Below are 25,565 nucleotides of genomic sequence, written 5' to 3' on the forward strand. Positions count from 1 at the left end.
ATTTTAATAGATCCATGATTCGGGGAAAACGGCAGTTTTTTCCTCTTGCATCTATGTGTGCAAGTAGCTCAAGAAGGAAATGTCTCTAAGGACTATTGTCTCGGGGATTAATTAAACGGCTCATTATTTTTCAAATCTTGCATGAGAATGCAGATTATGGCACAAACAGTCTTCTGACGACAGTAGCCTCGAGCTAAACTTTAAGAGAACAGGTGCCAACATAGCCCTGAAAGTTAGCACACCTAAAACTCTTTTTAATTATTTGTGAGAGAATAGCTGTATTATCATGTATGTTATGAAAAGTTTTATAGCTCATGTGACACCAATGAAAAGTTGAGAGACATTCTCTGACAGGGGGGGTTTAAATGTCTGTCGAGAACAACCATAAGAGGGATGGCAATACTTGATAGAACACTTCTACTTAACTGCAGTAGGCCATATCATTTCGAATGAAGTATAATTTCTGGCTAATCTGTATTTTTCAACAACGCTGGAAACTGTGCGTGGTATCTGGCAACCCCGCTTCCTGGTGCGCTCTTTGCGCACAGGTCTTGTAGTTGGTGAAACACACGTTGCGCACGAGTTTATTCAGCGTTGTTTCTTTTGGACCCAACCTTTTTTCACATGTCAACAAATCGCTTTCTTGTTTTCTTGTTTTGGGATCTTTCATTGGGAATTGGTTTGGAGTTTATCTGACGCACAACAGGAAGAACCATCATTGCATATGGTGTATGGATGCAGTGCGTGGTTGAAGCGGAGAAGCGAAGCCAGAGACCAGCCAATTCCAAAACAACAGCGCCATCCCTGGAAGCAGAGAGACCCTCCCGGTGGATAAAGGGTTAAGGATTTTGCAAGGGTCCTTTGGGTGCTCGTTGTTGCCTTTCTCCACTGAAGTCGCCATGAACAAATGAATTCGCGGGGAATAAAATATCGCTTCCACAAAGGAGAAAGAGTGCTGTGTTTTGAGCCTGATCCCACCAAAGCCAAAGTGCTGTATGACTCAAAGGTGAATTATGCAAGATAATGAGTGCTATTTTTTAATTTTCATTCATTTTATGAACCATTTTATCACGTTTCAAGCTGTCTAGTATGCAATGTAGACAGCACAGGGGACTATTTGATTTAGTTTTACGACGTTGTACAGTAATACGTTTTCTTATCCGTTTCCGGGTTGGTTAGATAACATTTTGTTTACGTATTTTTCAAGTATTATTCAACAATCATTGTAATGATTGTACATCCTCTTATCATTTAAACTCAAACTTGCACACGTATAATGTTGTGCATTAGTGTTATTATTGCAATTAAAAGTTATTACTTGAAAGGTAGAAGCTGTGCAGTTTCATACAACGCTATGGTTCTTAGATTAGAAAGCGCGCCAGTATAAACCACGATATTAAGTCCCTTACGGTCCCTTACCGTTAGCTTGTGTTTGCTAGTTAGCAGTCTTTTTAGTGTATCGTATTAGTTGTTATTTTTTTATTTGACAACATCTCGCCAACTCTGTATGATGCGGAGTTTGGCGAATTAATTATTACATAGGTACAAACTATTACAATGTTTTAAAATGGGCAGTACAATAATTTTGCGACGCCGTGGCTAAGTGATGCTAACATGCCAGGCTAAGCGTCTGTTTACATTTTGTTAGCATGTAGCGTGTGGTTAGAATTTTCTGACAAACGTGGTTTCTTCTTGCTTGATATACCGGTTTTTCATGATACACTAAACTTATTTATATTTTCTATAGACTACACATTTCACAATCATTTAGTCAACATTATTATATATATTTTTTCTCAACCGTTTGCTTTGTTGTCAGTAGTTTTAACTTTGTTAAAGTTTTTACTATTACTTCCTGGAGCAGTAAATGTGACGTACGAAGGGATCTTGTTACCTCGTACAGTAACGATATTGTGAACAAGGGCCAAAATCCTTTATAAATTACAGTTATGATTTGACATTAACGGCCATTTAAACTGTCATAATGTCAAAATTGTGTCATTTGCGTGTAAATTGTCTCTTTTCTCAATGGCAACTCGCATATGGATGAGTTGGTAGATGCATTCCACCATGAATCTATTAAAAAAATTCAATTAGAACTCGGCACAACTTTCTGTAATTCTAAAGGTTTATTTTCCAAAATTTCTTTCCAAAAATGCAACTTAAAGTTTACAGATGTCAAACTATGAAAAGTATTTACCACAGGTTCTATATGACCAAACTAGACTGTTGTATAGACTATAATTTATTTAAGTTTACAAATGTAAAATTATGATAAATATTTACCACTGGTTCTATACCACCAAACTACGTAATAATTAGACAAACAGGAGAACCTGTCGTATGGACTTTAAATACCAATTTATTTAACTAAGTGGCCTCACGATTGGAAAATATCGCAATATGTGATGTATCTGCGATATCGATATTAATGGGACATTTTAATATACTCAATTGACTCAATTATTTCAGTTTTGTTTAAACTAAAATTTACTTGGAAGCGCAACACCAGGATAATATAGTACAGGACAAGATAATTTAGGATGTAATGAAAATAATAATGAAAATATGTTCTTTTAAAACACACATTCAGTAAAAACGGTACAATTCTGTCAGATGGAAAACCGTTGTGTTATTGCAGTACTTTTAGTTGCAATATCAATTATTGTGTCAGCCAATGTTGTGATATAGATACATTTGTGATATGCTGTTGTTATAATATCTTTCTTTCCTTTGTCTGCAGGTTCTGGATGTGTTGAGTGGTACAGACGAACATGGAAGGAGAGTCCCCAAGTACTTGATTCATTTCAATGGTTGGAATAGAAGGTTGGAGGAAAAGATTGGGTTGAATAACTTTTTTGGAGATGATCTCATCACTATGTTTTATACATAGATACATATATTTTTATTTTTTCCTGTTGTAGCTGGGATCGCTGGGCGGCAGAGGATCATGTCCTAAGTGACACTGAAGAAAACAGGAAATTGCAGCGTAAATTGGCTCGTAAAGCTCTAGGGCGCATGTAAGTTTTATTTATTTTTGTAGTAAATTCATCAACATCTACATATTTTGAGACGTGTGAGGTCCTTAATTCACTCTTAATGTGTGCATTTTTTGTCGTAGGAAGAAAAAGGCATGGGCGAAGAGGCGCCGTCGTCAATCTGGTTCTAAATCTGTTCTGAAGACTCTGCCTAAAGAGGAAGACAGTGATGATGCATGTAAGGAACTAATCTGTCTGTGCTACATATAGATATATAGAATAAAATGTTAGCTAAATAAGACTAAAGACTAAAATATGGACTATGGTGTGTCTGTTTTTAGGTTTGATTTCATCCTCTGACAGCACAGACGCAGACGATTCTGACCCTGACTCTTCAAATAGTGGAGATAGCGCTTTCTCTGAGGATATTAACAAAATGGTGAGCACAATTTTCACTATGATATTATTAAAACAAATCAATTTAAAGTCTTCATCTTACCCACATTTTAGAGGGTTGAACCCGACATTAATGTAAAGAGGGAGTGTGAGGAGAAAACCATTCATGTTGACATAAACATCCCGGATATTCTCAAGAAAAAATTAGAAGATGACTGCTTTTACATCAACAAGAGAAAGAAGGTACATCAAGCTTAACAAATCACTATAAGTCAAAATTGTATCTTTATTTGTCTAAACCCCCTATCTATTGTCTTAAGCTGGTGATGGTGCCATGCCAGACAAATGTTGTGCATATTCTGGAGTCCTATGTGAAACACTTTGCTATAAACAAAGCCTTTATGGCCAATGAGAGGTACAGGCGACAGCAAGCCTCCCAAACCAGTGCCCCCCAGCCTGTCTCTCCTGAAAAGAGGTAAGAGAGTCCTGAGTTAAAACATAGTTAAGCTGTACCAGTTTATTTGTTAATGGAAATACATTTATTTGATCAGATTTTGAATTTAAATGCTGGTGAATATCTAATATGGAATTCTTAATTTTGGATTTTTTTTTCTTCTGAATTTTGGAAGCCTTTATCTTCTGTGAGCAATCATAGAGATCGGGTTTTGATTAGGCTAATCTGGCCTAATTAGATTGATTCCCTTCAACATTTCCTGGTTGTTTCCTGTTGAATTTTGATTGTTGAATGTGAGGTCCTGAAAAAATATGTGTTGAATAAGTAAAAGGAGATTTTTTCATTTTGAATTTTTAAACACAAACACAAAATTTGACTGAAATTCAGAATAAAAAAATATTCATACATGTTTTTTCAGTAATGCAAAAAAAGTGATTCACCAGCATTTAAAATTCAAAATTTGATTAAACAAATTAAAATCAATATTTATTTATTTATTAGTTAGTTAAAAAAAAGATTGATAGAAGGTTCTTTAGGCCTTATTTTTTTTTTCGGGTTGGACTTGAAGTTCTTATTTTTTCCTGCTTTTAGGTTTAATTATTTTCCTCCAAAGATATTTGACCGTCCTGGTACCAAGTGGAGTAGATTTGTACAGTAATAAAGATTGGGAAAAAACATTCTTCATTCTTCAACAACATTCTTAATAGCACAGAATACACACATTGTTGTTATCCTATCCTTCCTGACTACTGTATAACTTTGGTATTTGTTGCCAGCGAGGACTTGTGTAAAGAAATGGTGGACGGTCTGAGGATCACGTTTGATTTTACGTTACCCATGATCCTCTTGTATCCATGTGAACAAGCGCAGTTCAAAAAAGTCAGCTCCTCACGACTCTTCATAGCCATCAATGATGACTCTCCTTCTTCCAGCAAGTATGTCATGTTGTTTTCATACACAACAAATCAAGCATGAATTCATAAAAAGAAACAAGCAACTAGGCCCTGTACTACGAAGCTGGCTAAACATTTCCTGGATAATTTTGTCTTACCTGGATTGACTAACCAAGACATGAGCATCTCTGGATAAGCCGTACTACAAAGCAGGAATAAAGACGCAGCCAAATGTGCAGAGTTACTTATGATTCTGTACATATTAACATGTTTAATGTAAAAGCCTTCAGTAATGATTCACGGTAATGAGAATATTCCATTTAGCAATCACCAGCATAAGTCAAGTGTAGCTTTTTAAAATCTCATGCTCATTGAAATATAACTGAATATGCACCGTGACTATGTATGTTTCTAATTTCTCTCTCACACCCTTTGCTTTTCGGCTGGTGGATTCTCATCTTTGATGTTTTTTTTAGTATCCTATTCGTATCCTAGTCTGGAGCAGGTTATGAGTCCAGGGCCTGCTTCCGTAGAGATTTATACAAAGTGAACATTCATAGAACAGCTGAACACAAAGTTCCCTCTAGTCCAGCTTTGTAGTACAGGCCTATGGTCTCTTGCTTATGTAAATTCACTCTTGCGCTATTGCACATCTTGGAATGAAGTCGTAAAGGTTGAATGGACGATTTTTTTGGCCCAAATCTGAGTCTTATTTCCTCGTGGCGTGGACTGCCGATTAGTCCTGCCACGTATCAATCATAAAACGCACCTACCGCTCACCTGCAGCCGCGTGCGGCTCGTCCCACATTTCCGCGTGTCTAAGCGCATTGATCTATCATAATATAGTTCTCTCAGTGTACGGGGCAAAATGAAGACGGAAAAAGACAGTTCGAGCTGACTCAGAAGTAGACGGAAATCTACGGGAGACGAGAGATGTGATGTGATCCGTTGCGCTAATAAACAAACGCACGTGTGTGTTGTATCAGTCTGCAAGGGGAGTGCGCATGCCTTCTCAAATCGCCGAAAAATTGTCCATTGCGCCTTTAACTATAATAAACTATCATTCAACATGGTTAATGCGTCCATTCCTTTAGTATCATATATTGTACCTTTGATTTTCTACTTGAACAATATTTTTTGTTCATTTGGGCTGACTACCGTTTTTATTCCAGTGTTCAGAGAGAGAGGAGTCCTAGTCCTCCAGTGCACAACCCTGCCACTCCACAGTCCACGGACAGCCAGCCCGCGCTCAGTGACGTCTCCACGGTAACGCCCACCACTGCCGCCGCGAATCCCACCCCCAAACGCAGGAGGCACCCTGACATGGACTGCATCAACTTTCAGAGCCAGTCTCTGAGACGCTCCACTAGAAACACATCAGGAAGCGACCGGCCAGCAGAGGGCAGCAGTGGGGGTAAGAGCTGTGTTTCAGGGCTCTAATCTTCTATTGACCTGAGGGTCAATAGAAGCAGGGCAGGGCAGGCAAATTAGCTATTGTTAAAGCCTTAATGTGGAGTGACAGAAATAAATCACCATTTGCAGATGTTCATGCGGTAACAAAGGCTTTAATTTGAATTACCTTATTTTATTTTATAAATATATACACGCATATATATATTTATTTAAAAATAAATAAAATAAAATAATGTTTCTTGTAATATTAGGTGGAGGCAGTGCCACAGCGTCACCTCAGACCAAACGCAGAATTGTTGACAGCCCAGCGCAGCCCAAGTTCTTCCTCAACCTTGAAAGGAGTAAGTCAAAACGAAATATTTGATAATATTCACTTCACAAAAAATTGATACTCCAAACATATTATAACAATTATGTTGAGTACCGTAACAATCAAAAAAGCCTATTCTGAATTTGTACTGACCTCCTTCCTGTAGTTGACCTAATGATTTGTAATCTTGTAGTTGTAGAGTTGTAGTAACTGCTCCCAACCAGTAGATGATGCAAGTTCACTTCTTTACCGTCCTCTATCTTCCACTAAACTATTGTACGTTTTTTTCTATTTTATTTCCAACCTCTCCTAAATGTATCCCTCTATCCCTTACTCCCCCAGAGACTCCTATCCACAGTGGCTCGTCCTCCCCGTTGCCCTTGACGCCGAACAAAGAGCGCAGCGGCCCTTTCTACGGACTGGAGAGCCGGAGAAACAACGAGCTCAATGAGGTGATTAAACTATTACATCCAGAGTAACATTAGCCCAAAGGGAAATCATATTTAGTTCAAGGACACTGGTGAGACTAATTTGACAGTCCCGGGGTGTATACATGTATATGTATATGTATATGTATATGTGTATGTATATGTATATGTGTATGTGTATGTGTATGTATGTATGTATGTATGTATGTATTATATAAATATATAAACATATATATATATATGTATTTTATTTATATATATATATATATACATATATATATATATTTTTTTTTAATATATATATATTAGTCTGTAATATAAGAAGATTGTTATTTTGTCTTCTATTAGATATGCACTGGTTGTGGCTTACAAGGACATGTATAGATCAAAGTAAAGTCCTGGTTAAAGTATAGGAGATGTGGTTTTGTTTTGGTTTGGACCTGTTTTTGTCCTTGTTTTTTTTAATGCTGATTTAATTAATCTTTAGGTTTAGAGACCTCGTTCAGTCCTGGTTACTAGATTTATCTTTGGGTGCATTCTGGTTATCCTGTTTGAGTTCAGTTTAGTCTTGATGTAGACTTGGTTTGGTTCTGCCCTAGTCCAGATTTACTCCCAGTTAAATCAAACAGTTGATGCGATGAGTGTATGCAAGTTTCAACACACCAGAAATGTGTTTAGTCCAAGTTACTCTGCTACATTTTAAACGGTGCACCCTTAAGTTCTGATTTAGTCCTACTTTTGGGTTGTTTTTTCCTGAATTACCGGTATATAAAATAGTCAATAAAAAGTAAATATTTTTTGCAGATGGTTCTTGGTACATCTGTCAAGTAAAAAGCTAACTTGTAGTATACCAGTAAACATTGCTGTTCCAACTCTTATGGCTAACGCTTTTCTCTATTGCAGGTTTTGAGTTGGAAGTTAACTCCTGATAATTACCCAATGACTGATCAACCACCTCCGCCATCTTATCTCTACGGATCACAGCATCTCCTAAGGCTTTTTGGTTCGTTTTAATATACTTTTATTATGCAATTTTATGCAGCGTTAAGGTTTATTGTCGTATTTCACCTTTTTTAGTTAAACTTCCTGAGATCCTCGGAAAGATGCAGATCCCAGAGAGGAATTTGAGGGCCTTGATCAAACACTTGGAGCAATTTCTCAGGTACAAACAATTCTACAAGGTGAAATGTGGTGTTTAAGGTGCACTTTGTCACTTTTCTTGTTGAGGTGTTCATATATGGTAGATAGAAAAGGTTAATACCATACTGTAGAACATTCCCCAACATCAGAAAAGTTACTTAGTGCATCTTTTCATTTTTATTAGTCATTTTTGGAGGCAGATCAAGTAAATATTAGTAAAATATTTTGTATGATCCACATTCTTTGACTTAAAGTAAAATAGATACATTCAAAATATGAAAATACAAATGTGTAAAATGTATCCGATTTGCCCTGCATTGTATCGTATTTCAAATTTGGGTTTCAAGACAATTCAAGGCATAAATATTGCATGGATTTTATACCCAACCTACTCAAATGGAGCGCATCAATAATATCACAACCTAAAACATGTAGACGATCACTATGAAGCCAATCCTGCTATCTGTGATGGTAGTCTATGATTTTTTTTGAGTGGAGCGAGAGGGAGAGAGGGAAAGTGAGAGAAAGAAGGAGAGATGGAGAGAGAGGAGCATGTGTCCGTGTGCAGTGATGAGTGTTACACAAGCGCACGTCTAATCTTTAAATCCTCCACAGCGATCTTCGGTTCAGCCGGCCCCAAACCTCAGGGATTTAGGTCCTGCAGCCTCTAATCAAACATCTGTAGTACCGGGGCAGGCCACAAGGTAGCGCTGTGGAGCAGGATAGAAAGCAAAGACTGAGAGGAATTGCAGATGAATGACATAATATTGTGTTATATGAAAACAAGACTGAGACAGAGTTCAACATGGTAAATCTTTAATACAATTGGGGACTTTTTTTCTCAAAGTGCTTTATGCCATTTAAGTTTTTATTATGTTAAATGTTTATTCAAGCCCAAACAACAAATATTGATTCAGCATGAGAAATTTTGACTATTTGACAAATGTATTTAATTCACTAATGGTTTGATTATAGGTTGTATTTGTGTATTTGTATTATTACAGATTATTGATATACACAACACAACTGGTCAATTTCCCTCCTCTACAGCGCCTAAACTATAGCTAGGATTTGGTTGGTTTAAACATTACAATTTAAAGATTATTCATGATTATTGTCACCATAATAACCAAACTACAGTGAAATCCTTCAACATTGTCTAATAAGAGCTATTAGGAGCTTTTTTATAACTTATCTGTTTTTTATTATTTACTTCTGTACCTACTTTGTGTTGCAACATTGAAATTTCCCCAGTGTGGGACAAATAAAGGCTTATCTTATCTTATCTTAAATTGCCACTCCTGTGTAACCAGCTTCCCAAAATCAAATTTTATGAACGATAAGTTGATGTGACACTCTAAAAGCACATAACTGTTTTTTTTGTGGCTTAATCATGGTTAAAAATTATATAAATTTTTGTTGATGATTAAATTGTGAACTGAATATGCACAATGATTGACAAACCAATCAACCAACATCTTGACATCCCTGATTGAGTAATATGCTCTTTTAACTTATGAGTTAGACCTTCCTTTACTCAAAGCCATCTGTATTTAAAGAGTGAGTTTCATTTCTGCACCGCTAGCATTTTATTGAACTCTGCGCAGGACATCCTTTTACGTAACCAGTCGCTGAACAGTAAATCAGTCGTTTCTCATTCAACATAATAGTGCCCCCGTAGAAAGCTGTATGTTTAGAGCATTTAATCTCATCTTGGTTCAAACTCGCTCACTCCCACATAGGCCTGTCATGAATGAACACATTTTTGACTATATTGCTATGGAAAATATTACGACAAATGATACTATTGACGGCCAAGATCTGTTCAGAAGTCCCTTATTATGAGTGTTACAACGAGGCCTGTTGCGTTGCCCGGATTGGCCCGGGGCCCCATCCTGGAGCCAGGCCTGGGGTGGGTGCTCGATTGTGAGTGTCTGGTGGCTGGGCCTTTCCCCACAGGGCCCGGCCGGCACAGCTCAAATGAGTGACGTGGGGCCGTCCTACTGTGGACCCACCACCTGCAGGAGGATCTGTAAGGGGCGGGTGCAGAGAGATCTGGGCGGCAGTCGACGACAGGGGCCTCGACGACCAGATCTCTGGGCACAGAAACTAACTCTGGGGACATGGAATGTCACCTCGCTGGAGGGGAAAAGCCTGAGCAGTTTGGGCTCTGGAACCCATCTCCTCGAGAGGGGCTGGACGCTCCACTTCTCTGGTGTTGCCCGCGGGGAGAGGCGGCGGGCTGGTGTGGGCTTGCTTATAGCCCCTCAGCTCAGCCGCCACGTGTTGGAGTTTACCCCAGTGAACGAGAGGGTCGCGTCCCTCCGCCTTCGGGTGGGGGACAGGTCTCTCACTGTTGTGGCGGCCTACGGGCCGAACAGCAGTGCAGAGTACCCGGCCTTCTTGGAGTCCTTGGGAGGAGTACTGGACCCTGTTGTTCTACTGGGGGACTTCAACGCCCACGTGGGCAATGACAGTGACACCTGGAGAGGGGTGATCGGGAAGAACGGCCTCCCCGATCTGAACCCAAGCGGTGTTCAGTTATTGGACTTCTGTGCTAGCCACGGATTGTCCATAACGAACACCATGTTCAAGCACAAGGGTGTCCATCAGTGCACATGGCACCAGGACACCCTAGTGTGAAGTTCCATAGTGCACCTTTAAAGTCTAGATTCTTCTTTTTTTAATGAACAATAAAAAAGATGAACCAGCCTAATCATCGTGACTTCGGCTTTATCAAAATAGGATTGACTTTCTTCCTAAAAACAAACAAATATTTAAAACGCTCACCCAGGAGTGAAGTCTATTGGGAAATCCTTCACACGTTTATTTTGAAATCAAGTGGCAGATTGCACCAAACTGATTGATGTGAGGGAGGTGCAATGCATTCTGGGACTTGGACTCAGTTAGCCTTTTTTATTTTGTCCTTCCATCCTTTCTTTTTCTCAGATTAAAATCAAACAGGCTTGAACAGCTTTATTATTATCTAATGCAATATTATATGACGGATTATGACTAAAGATATCTTAAAAGAGTGAAAGAGAAATAATAATCGCTTAACTAATACAATAACTAATGTCTTTAAATGTCACAGGTTTTAGCTAGACTTATTATTTAGTTCTCTGCATACGACTTCATATTTTTATTCACTTTCAAGCCCTAAAAATCACATTATATTGGGATGTAACAATAACTGAAATACGCAGATCTTGTATTGTCTTGTAAGTCTCACAATATTATTGTGAGCTGTCGCAATATATCAAATTATCTTTGTTTACATCCAATGTTTTGTCGCAGCAGCAGCGACAGAGGGAACTACAAAGACCGTGATCCTTTGCTCCATCAGTAGCCGGGGGAAATTAATCAAGCACTTTTATATCTTTATTCTTTGGAAGGTGACAGTAATGATTTGCACCAAAAACTTGCCAAGGCATTTTAAATAGAAAAAGTATAATTTTCGCCACATTATTGCAATAAATATTGTTCTGTGAAATAACATCTTGATAATTTCGTACTGTGAGATTTTGTCATTGTTACATTCCTAATTACGTATATACGGAGATCTTCACTGTACAAAAATGAAGTAATGACTAAACTTAAAAACTAGAAAATATAACCATTAATTTCAAGTGCTATTTTATTAGTTAATGAATTTGGCTTGAAACTAGTCAAAATATCTCCAAACAAGTCCAAGAATGTTAACAGTACCCCTATGTCTCCATGGAGATGTATATGTGGAACAATGTTGGATGGCGTTACTTAAAAGTAAACTCTTTAGGTGTCCTTGTTTAAATTCAGGTTATTGCCCTGGAAAACTATTATTGCTCTACTTTGCTGTAAAAGTAACGCGTTAGAGTACTCTTGCGTTACCAATAATAAACATTATTGTATAACTTAATGTTTGCAGACAATCCTTTTGCGTTGCTGAACACCGCAACATAGTCATTAAAATATCAAATAAACAAGTACATGTAAGTAAGTGCATTTGACTGAGCTTTATTTGTCTTTTATGTTAGATTACCATAAGCACATGTAGACCTGTCCTCAAGCAATGAAAAACATCGCTAAAACAACATTAGCGCATTGACAATAGCAACGACACACAACAGAACGCACTTGTTTTAGGACTCTAGTTTATTTAAATCTAACTCACTTACTAACCCTAATCCATCTGAAAGTTTATTTATTTTTGGCGTCACAAGAGTTGCTAGTTACACATGCTCACAACAGGAGTGTTTGCTGCCACAGCTGTGACACAGACCTGGCTCTGGGTTTGCAGTGAGGAGAGTAGACTGGCACAGAGATGATAAATTAACCAAAACTATTACGTTACTCATTTGAAAAAGTAACTTGAGTAGTACTAGATTACATGGGTGCATAAACGTTCCTCTTAAGTCAGTTGAGTACTCTAGCGCGTTACCAGCTAACGCGTCAACGCAACTCTCACATTGAATGCTATACTGTGAAACATTCCAGTCAAAGTACTAAGATATATTTAGCAATAAATGCGTGAGACACTTCATCAGAAAAGTCGCATTGCGTACCATTAACCCAATAAGTAAATAAATCTACACTTGTAAAAAATGATTTTTTTTAAATCACACAATTTCATTCTATTTTTGCAACAATCTTACTATTTTGTTCTTAGCCCAGGACTCGATCTATACCTTCCCATTCATGTAATTAATAAGTTGTTTGTTATTTGTTATCGCTGCTCTGCACTCCTACTCTGATGAGGATAATTTGTTTGCATTGAGATTAGGAAGGCCGGTGGAGCTAAGATGAGATGGCAAGATTTAGCGGATTTGGCCCAGTTGCGGATACTAAGAAGATCCAGGATTAGTTTTCCTCACTACTGATTAGATGGGACAGAACGGGATAGGCGGGGCACTCGGGTGGGAGGAGTGGGGGTGTTTTCACTCGTGCCATGAATACTGGGCCGTTCTAATGTCCCATGACTTAATGGTGATGCTATAGCAAAGTTAGATCCCTTATATTCATGATCTATACGTCTGGTGGAGGGCACATGCTGGTGGGATTAGAGCAGGATGAAGCAATGCGATATCGAGGATCGTTGACTTTGGACATTGGTAGTGTCAATTCGTCATATCTATTCCAGAAGTTTTGAAACCGTAGGACAATCATCACTAAACCAACTGAGGCACATCTTTGAGTCAAACCAAGCTCTTCTAGTTCAGGTGTAAATGGTCCTTCAAAGTTGTAGCAAATCCGGACTAAGCCAGATCTACACTAGTCAGTATATTTTTATTTATAACGCTCATCCATTTATTTTTTATTATAATTTTTAAGTTTCAAACATAAAACACAGACAGAACAGGATTAGGAATTTTAAAAATGACAAGAAATCTACCAACAAAAGAAACACAATCATGAAAAAATATGAATTCAAATAAAAATCCCAGTTGGTCAACAGACACAGTCACATTTTTCCTCCATGTTTTCAATGTCCATTACACTTCACCGGACATAATTGTTTATCACATTTTTTCACTTGATATAAACTTTCCACTTTCAATGCGTAAGAAGATTCAATCCTATCGCATTCTACGTGTCATTTATATCTTGACAATTTTCAGGCAATAAAGGCTTTGAGGTTCAACTTTTTAGAATACTTAAATCATTTCTAATAATTATGTTGTCAATTATAGCATTTCAACTTTTTTTCCTCCAATAATTGAGAACCCATACTGAGTTAGTTTAAAAAGCCAGAAGAATGCATACTACTAATCCTATCTGGACTTTTTCTCAAATGTCTCTTTTCTCCTCCCTGTTCTCACCTCCCCCAACCCCCGTCTGTCTTCTCATAGGTTTTTGGCCGAGTTCCACGAGGACTTTTTCCCTGAGTCTGCGTACGTGTCCGCGTCGGAGGCCCATTACAGCATGAAACAGCCCCGGCCATTTTACTGAAGCCTTTGTTTCCATTTACAAGCCCACTTTCTCTTCCGACCATTATGCATTTCTGGATCCAAAATGGCTGCCGAACACTGTAGTCGTTGCTTTGTTCCTGGCTTGTTCCGATGGTTGCTTGTTGGAAATTGCTTGTGCTGTTAAAGCTATAGACTACTGCTTTGCTCCTACTGCTTAAAAACAACAGCATTTTCCGGAAGGACTACAATGCCTCTTCTATGACACTTATGTCTTTGCTTGGACCACAAAATCTAGACATAACTTGATATTAAAGGCCAAAAGCGAGCTTGGATGAGCACCGTTTGGCCACTATACACACTGCAATAACTTGGAAGAATGGCCTAACCAAGATTGGTGTGGTTTGGCGCAGGCATCGCCCTGTACTTCATATGCTACTTTGCTAATTTGTTCTTGCTGCTTGCTATTGGCCATTTCATTCATTGTTATCTTTGCTATTACAGAAGCCATTTTACCAACAATTCAGACCATAATATTTTATCTTGGCATTTTCAAGTTTTTCGTCTAAATCTTTTCTGTGCACATCTCTTGTAAACTACAATTTATAGCACAGATGGCGGATAATCTAGTTCTGTACCAATAAATAAGATGACTTATGATATAGACGACATATACAAATGCTAAAATATTACTTGTTTATGAAAAGGCCTCCTTAATGTGTACAATTGTAAATATCATACAAATACTTGAACAGAATGGACAATTATAGTGATTTTTGGGAACATGTTATTTCAGTTTTATGACAACTGAAGGTTTTGTTGATTATTTTTGTCAATAAAAACATTTTTTTCTAAGATTAATCTTTTTCATTACATTCTTGTAGCATTGCCAAAGTAGTTGTTTTTGAATTGGTTTTGAATTTTCGCACTGATTCCAGAAATTTGACATTTATAGCATTTTAATTTACTGCTATTTAGAATACTAGTCAGTATGTCTATATACATATATAAGAAGTTACTTATTTAGAGTCATTCCCCATTTGAGAGGTCATGGGCTTATAAGACACAAGTGTCAGGACACACAAACTTAACCATCTTAAATATGTAACGTTAAAACAGGTGCCAGTCTCTGGTGCCAATTCACTATGGCACAAAAAATGCATTGCATTTTTAATATAATTTCACACAGTTGAGTTGAAATGTGTACCACACCTAAACTGGGTGTAAAACATAGTTTAAGAACAGGAATGAAAAGTAGAGATCTATGTTACAACATCTCTAACATTGAATTACCTTCTTCTAATGCCATTTAAGTTCACACATCTAATACACTTTGCAGTCATTAAGATATATTTAAGGTAGTTGCTTTTTAGCTGAAGTCTACACTGCACTCTTCTTCACTCAGGAAATGCCTGCGTCCGGGGAAAGCCTTTTCCCAGCTGAATGAAATCAAATCAAAGCCGTTTCTTCCTGTTGATGTAAGATAGGCTAGAGATGTCTGACTCCTCTGCTGCAAGTTAATGTAAGTCTTTGTTTAAATTCTGGTGGGCATTATATATTCACCAACGCAAGTGGGTCATTGCCTTTCCGAGGTATCCTAAAGTGCACCTAGTTTTTCCATTTTATTTATATATATCTCTATGCGAGACAAAGCACCCGAATATTAAAAAATATCTAATAGTTTTGTTAACTCACAATTTAAGGTTTGTATTTTTGTGTAATAATTAGCACATATTATCCTAAACCATTCCCTTTAATATGTTTCCTTACCAAATACAATATAACAAAAAACATAGTTATATTTTGTCTTAATACTCTTTTTCCACATTTTGAAGAAAGTTCTTCTTGAACATTTTAGTCCGTACACAGTGACACTGACAGGACTAAGGACTTGTTTTGGCCATTTTAGCTACAACTTTGAAATTAGCTACGATTTGTTTGTTTTTTGCTTTAAGACTATACATCTAATACATTATATCTCCTATACTTTAATTTTCATGCTATAAATCTTATACATCTTTATGGAACTGTATATCACCTGGTAAATCTAACCACTAAGTGTTTTTTGCTGTTCGCCTTAATGTTATTTGTATAATGAACTCCTTATCACTGCAACCCAATACTCCACATTGTATCACATAACCACAAATGCTCTACTGTTCACTCCGCCTCATGCATCTCCGCATTGATTACCTGTTTCCGTTTTATCCAATTGTGGTCTCGAAAAGTGCAATAATCTGATGTTGGCTACCACCTTAAGTGGCTTGTCTTTTTATATGAAAGCTTTTAGCCAGTCTATTTGAGCACACTCACTTCTTAGCTGAAATGTCATTGGTCCATCTTATATACTTTCTTTAAATTTGATTGGTTGTAGAGTCCATATCTTGACAACTTGCTATTAAGCGTATTCTTGCTATCTTCACTCTCTCCGTAGCAAGTGTGTTCAGCTGTTGTCTCCAATGTTTAATTTTGGCTCTATCAAGACTTCTCTGTCCTATTCTTCACCTGATTTGTCAACGTCGACTAAGTCCTTGTCAGTTTTAGCTCGCCATGCCTCTCTTTTCTCCTGTTTTTATCCAAGATTGTCGTCACTATCCAGCAATCAGGACTTTAGAGGGTTGCGAGAGGTGAGGTTGGATAGCCCATCTGGCTCCTCCAATTCTTCATGGTCCTCATCGATATTTCCAAGTTCTGAAATAACATCCATTAGTTCAGACCAGATTTTGACACCGTTGTCTACTCCATGTCTGTACCAGCCACTGGAAAAGGGGGCTATGGGTGGCTGCGAAGACAAAATGGTTTGGAAGGAGACGTCTTTTCTAGGCAATGATGGGTAAGTACATGACAGTAAGTTTAGTGTTGCTAAAATAAGTAGCGGTAACAAAGAGTGTATGTTGTAGATTTTGACCTTGTTTATATATATATATATATATATATATATATATATATATATATATATATATATATATATATATATATATATATACTCAACCAAATTGACTCAAATAAAACAAAACAAAATAACTGCATCAATACTAGACAATATACAATATATAGACAATATTTTTTTTCCCCTTTCTTTTTAAAATAATTTAAGTATTTATTAAATGTAGGACCTAAAAAGCAAAAACACATTCTCTCATTGCCCCAACATCTTCTCAAACGCTACATTCTCATTTAATTTCATTTTAGTCCGATGGTAATACAAACTAAGTACTCCTAAAATAAATGATGAAAAGCACAGCAGCAACATTTTGTAATATAAAATGCTTCATATGAAAAAAATACATACATATTTATGACATAAATGTATCTTGTATTGTAGTGTCTAAAATATTTGATTATTCATCATATTTAATTTTCCACTTTATAACATCTGAAGACACCTGAAACTTGAATCTTGATGCCAATCATAAGTTCAAGTTGCATTTATTTTGTTATTTTCAGTCAAAGCAATTGTGGTTTTCTCTCCCCATCATCTTCAATAATACTGTGGTTTAATGTCATAGGCCTCTTGAGATCAATACAATTTCATCCAGTCTGCCAAAACTAATAAGACATTCAGAGAATGTGTAAGTGTATTACTTTGACATCTCTGTGTAGCCAGTGAAGATAGGAAGTTTGTCCTATTTTCTATGCAATTTATGGGCTAGAAGAATGTGTGTGTGTGTGTGTGTGTGTGTGTGTGTGCTTGCGTGCCTGCATATGTGTGTGCGTACGTGCACATGAAAATGTTCTTCTAGCAAAGGCAAGTGTGTTTGTAGTAGTTGTATTAAATAAGTGTGTTTGTTCATTAATTGGACTAGAGCTGAACAATTTTGGATAACTATCTAATTACGATTTGTATAGCAAATAGATGTGCAATGTAAATCAAGAATCAGTTCACAGTGTACATTTTAAACCTTCCTACGAGCATTAATATTTGAGAGATGACTGAAATCTGAACTGATAAACTAATCAATTCCCATGCATTTCATAACATGTTTGTAGTGGTATAGACTACAGGATTAGCACCCTTTTTCTATGTAGAAGTAACTATACCTCCATTAAAAAAAAATTCCGCCTTTGGGATTTGTTAATAGTCCCCATTAAGTTTACAATTTCTCTTTGATTCGAAATTATCTCGCAGTCCCACTATACTACACAATTATATTTTAGTGTGTGTCAGCTTGGTTCATTCTTCCTCCTAAATACTGAATATCACTTTGCTCTGAATGACTGCAGCCTCGTTCCAGCAGCAGCACTGTGTCTTCAGATAAAACAGGACACATTAGTTTGAGATCAGGGCTATAAATCACCTCCTTTCTCCGCCATGTCCTCTAAGATACATCTTAATACCAGTTCATCAACACTTTTAACAGCTGTAACTCAAAATATTTCAGCCTGTTGCTCAGATAGGGGAATGTACAACTACACACATTTAGTTTTTGCTACTACTACTACTACTACTACTACTACTACTACTACTACTACTACTACTACTACTACTAAGACCGATAAATGTATATCTGTATACAACTTCGGTAGTTATTGCTACTGCTACTTCTGCTACTGCTAAAATGTAATGGTCCAATACCTTTGAGACAAGCAAAATGCATACATTTTTTATAATTCCACTCAAAGTTTCAAACACTTTCAGCTCTTAATGTTGTAACTTAATTTCTGCCTTCTGCTAAGCCTTGTTTGATAAGGCTTTTCCTATAGTTTTAATCAGTCTTACAGGAAGGTTTTTAAAAAAAAAAATACACTATTTCATGCCTTTACGAGATAGAAATTTTGTTTTTTGGTAGACCAACTCTTTGGTCTTTCCTTGCACAATTTATAAATTAAACCACTAATTTCTAGATTCAAACCCCTCCAGTTTCATATAGTGCAACATTAGCTTGCCATGCTAAATAGGAATGTGGCATAGCTCATCCATTTTGGCGTAAGCCTCCACTGAGAACCCACCTGCTAGTTTATTTTAGCCAAGCCTATATGTATAGCTATGACTACAAGCAATTTGATGCATTTGATGCACTGCAAACCCTCTGGAGGAACCACCACCTGCTTGTCTTTGCCTAGAATGTTGCACAGGATTGCATTAAACCTATGTTGACAATAATGCAAATTTTCAAGGCATTTGTTTAGCATTGAAAACACCTGTACCTGAATAATTGCATGCTAGAGAAATGTAATATCATTCGGTGGAATATGGAATTTCGGGCAAAACAATCTCCATAAAGACAAACAGGTGGCTGGACCCCCAATAAGTTTGTTTTTATTTGTCGTATATTTGTAATAATCCTAAGCAAAAGAGGATGGAGTATGTAGAGATATTATATAATGTAGAAAATATCAACAACAAAAAATATAATCTATTATATGACAATTGATTTAAAATGTAGCAGTAATTGTGTGTGTGTCTGGGACCTGCGTGTATGTGTGTGTGTTGGGGGAAGTCCTGCCTAAATGCCTGGGCCATGCTCCTGTCCATCTGGCTTTGTGGACTTTATGTAAGAATCTGTTTACCAGGAAAAACAAAGAAAAGGAGATTATAAAATAGGCCACTTATTGTGAGATCAGCAAATTTCTGTTCAATTGAAACATTATTTTTGATGCTTGGAGGCTATACAATTGTGGCTGGAATAAATAGATAGATACACATCAGTTTATGTCCGGAGGCTAAGTATGCAAAAAAGACCATATAACTTGCCATACCCTTCCCCCATGGGACCTAGCCAGTGCACAGCTCAAATGAGCAAACTGTAAGGGTCCGAGGCAGAGATGGAAGTGACAGTCAAAGCCTTGGAGAACGGATCTCTGAACACAGAAACTGGAACCTCCTGGGGGAGGTTGGGGACATTGAGTGGTCCATTGTCGATTTTGCAGCTCGTAGCTGTGGTGGCAAGATCTTGGGTGTGTGTCGTAGTTCAATTCAATTTTCAATTTTATTTATTTTTGTAACGCCCAAAATCGGTTGCCTCTGAGGGCGACAGTGAGAAACGAATTAAGCAGGTAGCAGTAGTGACAATCCCCAAACCTGGTGGTGGACATCGGAATTGAGGAATGGAAAAAAAATGTCATATTTATATAGCACTTTTCTACCTTCAAGACATTCAAAGCACTTACATCAAGGAACTACTCACCTATTCACACAGCAGTGTACGCAGACACTGAGAGCGAGGCTGGTTAAGTGTCTTGAACAGGGACAAAACAACAGAATTCATGAGGCAGCTGCGACCCCACCACCAATCTGTGGGCCCGTGGATCTGACCGCTCTACCAAGGATGTTTATGTTGAAAGCGAGAATCGAACCGCCGACGCTCGGTTCAGATGCCGGATCAGATGCTGTCAGGCTATAAGTCCTATAAGGCCTTGTTCGCCTGTGGGACCCCTGATGCAGCTGACAGGTATTGGCAGGTCTGCACAGCTCGTGCGTCTGCAGAGGCAAAAACTCAGGATTGGGAGGAGGCCATGGAGAAGGACTATCGTCAACCTAAAATAATTTCTCTTGGTCGTGAATGCCGACACATTTCTGCAACAACACATGGCAGTTGGCCACATTACCTGTGTTTATGAATTGGAACCGGAGAGTGTGTTCCAACTACAGAGGGATCACACTCCTCAGCCTCCCCGGTAAAGTCTATTCCAGAGTGCTGGAGAGGAAAGTCCGAACGATAGTTGAACCTTTAATTTAAGAGGAACAGTGTGGTTTTTGTCCCGGTTGTGGAACACTAGACCAGCTTTATACGCTCCATTGGGTGCTCGAGGGTTCATCAGAGTTTGCACAACCGGTTGACACGTGCTTTGTGGATTTGGAGAAGATTCTGGGAGTATGGGGCCTTTTGCTTAGGGCTGTTCCTAAGACATGATGGGCTCCACCAGGGCTGCTGGTTCTTTTCATTATCTTTTAGGACAGAATTTTAAAGCACAGTCAGGAATTGGAGGGTGTGTGATTTGGGGACCACAGAATCACCTGCTGTTTGCAGATTATGTTGTCCTGATGTCTTCATCAAACCAGGACGTGCAACATGCACTGGGACGGTTTGGAGCGTGTGAAGTGGCGGGAGGAAAATCAGCACTTCTGAGGCCATGGTTCTCAACCGGAAAAAGGTGCTTCTGTGTCCTTGCCCCAAGGGGAGGAGTTCAAGTATCTGGGGGTCTTGTTTACAAATGAGGGAACGATGAAGCGTGAGATTGACAGGTGGATCGGTGCAGCGAGAGATAGGGTGAAGAGCTCAGTCACACCAGAGGAGCTTGGTGCAAAGCCACTGCTCCTCCACGTTGAGCAGAGCCAGCTGAAGTGGTACAGGCATTTGTTCTGGATGCTTCCTTGACACCTCCCTGTCTCTCGACTAGCCTGGGAACACATCGGATCCCCCAGAGGAGCTGGAGGAAGTGTTGGGAGTGAGGGAAGTTTGGGAGTCCCTACTTAGACTGCTGCCCACGCAACTCAGCCCTGGATAAGCAGAAGAAGATGGATTGACTGTATAACTAACTCGATATAACCATCTGTCACCCATTTGCTCTGTGGTTTGCTCCATTTCATCTGAATAATAACATTTATGATAGGGATCAGCCATGTAATAATATACTTTCTTTAATGCATCAGGTATGATACTACCTAAAGTCCTACACATGTTGTCTACAATGCAATGGCTTGTCCCAGAGAATATACATTACAGCTTGGTGCAACTGTGTGAGGAGGAAACGAGAAAAATACCCTACAAGATGATATTCTGTTAATCTGTGGTTAAGGGGTATTTTTGTAGGTTTGCAAGTATCTCGGAAGCTAAACAGGGATGGTTAGTATTTGGATGGGAGTCCACTGAAATGTCAGGTGCATAGTGGCAAATAAACAAATAATAATGATAACAATGCATAGTTCTAAAATCAGCACTTTATTGATCTCCGTCCAATGTTTCAGAGCAACAGGACAGTCCCAAATGACATGGTAATGGTGTGCCTCCTGGCAACCACAATTTCTCCAGCAGTTAATATGAATGAACAATGAATACTGAGAATTTAGGGTTTCAGGGGGTGATGAAAAAAAAAACATTACATTTTTCCAGCATAATTCTTGCTAAACATGTGATTTTGTGGGTGAGCAGAATTTCTCGATTTTAATTATCACAATGACAATATACAATAATATATTCAAACAATATTGTGGCAAACAATTAGATGGTTAGTTTTACACAAAACACGAATGGACTGGAAATATAGAGGTTATTCTTTGGAGAAGGGTCACCACTGCACCTGAGTTTAACCCCAGTGGCACTGAATAAATTGTACCTTAATTAAATGGCAGTTTTCTTAATTGCTATTCTCATACAACACTCTGGGTCTTGGATTGATGGTTAGTTTTGTGCTAGTTTGGCAAGGTAAATTATTATTATTATTATTAGAATGGCAGTAGCAGTAGTAGTAGGTGGCAGTATGTTAGTATGTAAAGTATTTGTAATAGTAGCATCTGTTGTAGTAGCGGTAGTAGTAGTAGTAATATATTATTTTCTTTGCACTCTTCTCTTTTATGTCTTAAACTGTTTTGTGATTTTTGTCATGTCTTTGTGAGTTTAATGTATCTTTGTCCTGTTTGTGAAGCACTTTGATTTGCCTTGTGTACAAATTGTGCTCTACTGATAAACTTGCCTTGCCTAATAATATTAGTATGAGAATAGCAATTGTGGAAAATGCTACATTGTTTAACTGTATGGCACTTAATTTTTGGAAAGCTGAATAAGCTAAACTTACTTACTAAACTTAATTTGCTGCAGAGGTCATGAGTGGATAAACAGCAAAGAGAATGGGATTAAGCAAACAAGTCATCAGAGGAAGGACAAATATAAGAGGACAGTACAATGGCCCACGATGAAATGATGAAAACAATACAAGAAATGCATTGATTTACATACATACATACATCACCTCATTTCTTCCAATCTTGGCTTTCAAAAATAGCAAACAAAACAAATTATCTAAACATTGGGTTTTCTTTAATCTCTGTAGATGCAGCAAATATGATAATAGAAATGATGCCTTCACTTCTTCGTATAATATTCTCTTGGTGAAAAAGGTAATTGCAATATCCACCAGAAACCGCTGAAGCAGTAAGTTATATTCTGTAATAATTGAAGAAAATGTATGCAAGATTAAAATGATTTAAACATGACCTATCTGTGTCCCCAGATACCTGATAAACATGTTCAAATCAACCAACTTTATTGATAACAATTGTAATTCTGATCTATGCTTAATTACAAAAACATTGGATATGATGTCTAATTTGTTACTATTATAAATTGATGTTTTGATTCTCAAGATGACTCTTTCATTTGGGTTGCTAGTTTCAATGCTAAAATTCCATTAGTTTAAAGATAAAAGTCTAATTTCTGATCTCTGAGCTTGCCTAAAATATGATAAATAAGCCTTTATTGTCTCCAATTGGTGAAAGTGTATAAATGTATTGTGTACAATGTGTTTGTGTGAGCGAATGAGGTCGTGGCGGTGGGAGCTTGCTGTAGCTACATGATATAAAGCAAAAATGGTAAAGCAAGTCTAGAAAGTCCAAGACTAACTAATTATTATTATAATCATGTTTGTTTATGAAAATAGTGATTCATTTATTAATATGTGTTATTTCCATGCCTTTGTATATATTTGAATCATTGAATCATTCCTGTCCCGCCGGCCGCTGGGTTGTTGTTCCCAGATTGTTCCATGTGCTGTCTATCTTTCTCTGTATGCTCTGTATCTGTCATGTGTGTGTGAATGAATTTGATCCTCTCTAACCCAGATGCCCCGGCTAAATCCCTCTCCAGCGGTGCCTTGCCACTCTGCTATAAGCTGGGAACATTTGGCACCACGCTATCGATAAAAAAGCCAGGAAAAAACTCAAACGCAGACACACAAGGAGGTACAATTGCCTATTTTTCAGTGAGTGATTTTGAGCGGAAGTGCTAGCTGGACAGACAGACAGATTTTTTGAGGTTTTGGTTGGTGGAGGTGGTTTCCTGTCCTTCAGAATGGATGACGAGGATGAACTAAGGATGTTAACTTCATTTTAGTAAGTCTAAGTGTCCATTGTGTGGTTGTTTGCAATGAATGGAAAACTACTGTTATCATTGCATTTACATGAGTGTTTTTTTTTTTTTTATTTGGTAATTTGAGAATTCTGACTTGATTTATAATGTTGACATTAATATTTATTTTATTATTTTACAATGTTGTCAAGGGTATGTTATAGCAAGTGGCAAGTATCAATTATTTCATTAACAAACATTATTATTACTGTTATTATCATTGCAAGATAGGGCCATATCTTTGTCTTTGTACATTCATCTTTCAAAAACTACTCATGTATCTTTCCATGTTCTTGTTTCAATTGTTGTGGTTGTTTTTGGAGTGTATAAAATGTACAGGTTGTTTTATACCAGAAGAATGATGGTTAAAGGTTGTATTTTGACCATATGCGTACTAATTAAAATGTGACTTTGTCTTTTTGTACAATAAATCAACTCAACATAGTATTAATACACATAAATGAGTCTGGCCATATTGTGATTTGAAGCGATTGCACGTGATATTTTGATGATGTAAGACCCAAAGAGGAGGTGGTGTCTCCATCCAAGCAGCGGAAAAGCCCCTATAATTACTGCACACTTGGAGATTACATCATGGATTGGTGGAGATTTTAGAAAACGTGTGTCCCTTTACAATGTATTCTTGCCATGCTTATCACAGAGATGGATGGATAAATACAGGGAGAGAAAAGTGCCATTGAGAGAGAGAGAAATATAGTGATTGAGAAGGGGGGAAGAAAGCAGTCAAGAAAGAGAGAAGAATGAAAGAGTTCAAATAATATATAGAGTAAGATAGGGGGAGGAAGTACCGGTAGATAGAAAATGTGCCATAAAAGAGAGAGAGGGAGTGATAGAATAGTGTGAAAACTCTCTACAGTGTATTCTTTCAATACCAAATACATTGATAGAGAGAGGAAGAGAGATGCAAAGATTATTAGGGGTTTGATGAGACACATTTACCACAAGACGAGATACGTGATTGGGTCAATGAGAGCGAGACATGATGAGATTATAATAAATCAGTTGTGTAGTTATTTTTGCTGTAATTGTAGAACTACATTTTTGGAACTACTACTTGGGAAGTAACAAATAGAAAAACATATCATTCTCCAGGTGTGATGCACAATCTTGTGACAGTTTTAGCATGAGATCTTGCCCCATACCCGACGAGTACAGATAGATAGAGATCAAACTAAATACTCGTGACTTTACCACTAGCCCAGGTTGACTTCAGAGCATCTCGGGCCACTTCAGATAATGGTGGATTGCGTTTCCATGGCAAGGGCCTGGCTCGTAGCAGTCTGCTATGTAAGCAGCTGATTTCACCCGAGCATAAAGTGCTTTTATTTCACTTCTCTGCACCTCTACACCACATATTTGTAATGCGTTAGTTTTGCGTAGTGGTAGAAGCAATATGCACTGAAAATAGTGTTAGCTAATGCTAACATGCACTGACTTATTATTATAAGTTATTATCCCTGGAAATATGGTGGTTATTCACCAGATCAATTCAGCGTTTGATGAGAACTGATTGTTTATTGTTCATTATGATTATTTTTTTTGCTGTTTCATTTTCATGTGAGTCTGCATTCCCATTTTGTTCT

General features: G+C 37.7%; 1 protein-coding gene across 2 annotated transcripts; it reads left to right on the forward strand.

Annotated features, from left to right (window-relative positions):
• The first annotated feature begins 557 nt into the window (after positions 1-557).
• Positions 558-14,748, forward strand: LOC140345140 (MSL complex subunit 3-like). Of its 2 annotated transcripts, XM_072432243.1 has the most exons (14): positions 559-1,006; positions 2,744-2,826; positions 2,925-3,020; positions 3,122-3,216; positions 3,320-3,417; positions 3,489-3,617; positions 3,695-3,849; positions 4,605-4,763; positions 5,894-6,135; positions 6,386-6,475; positions 6,787-6,896; positions 7,776-7,875; positions 7,950-8,034; positions 13,841-14,748. In XM_072432243.1, the coding sequence occupies exons 1-14, from the start codon at positions 908-910 to the stop codon at positions 13,938-13,940; spliced, it is 1,641 nt and encodes a 546-aa protein (XP_072288344.1). In that variant the 5' UTR covers positions 559-907; the 3' UTR covers positions 13,941-14,748. The 2 variants fall into 2 exon arrangements, with proteins under 2 accessions (XP_072288350.1, XP_072288344.1); XM_072432249.1 differs by lacking the exon at positions 6,386-6,475 and having other exon boundaries at positions 558-1,006.
• Positions 14,749-25,565: the final 10,817 nt, after the last annotated feature.

This window comes from Eucyclogobius newberryi, unplaced genomic scaffold (assembly GCF_026437365.1).
Source record: "Eucyclogobius newberryi isolate DKJ021-1_F unplaced genomic scaffold, fEucNew1.0.hap1 SCAF_1, whole genome shotgun sequence".
Classification (NCBI taxonomy): Eukaryota; Metazoa; Chordata; class Actinopteri; order Gobiiformes; family Gobiidae; genus Eucyclogobius; species Eucyclogobius newberryi.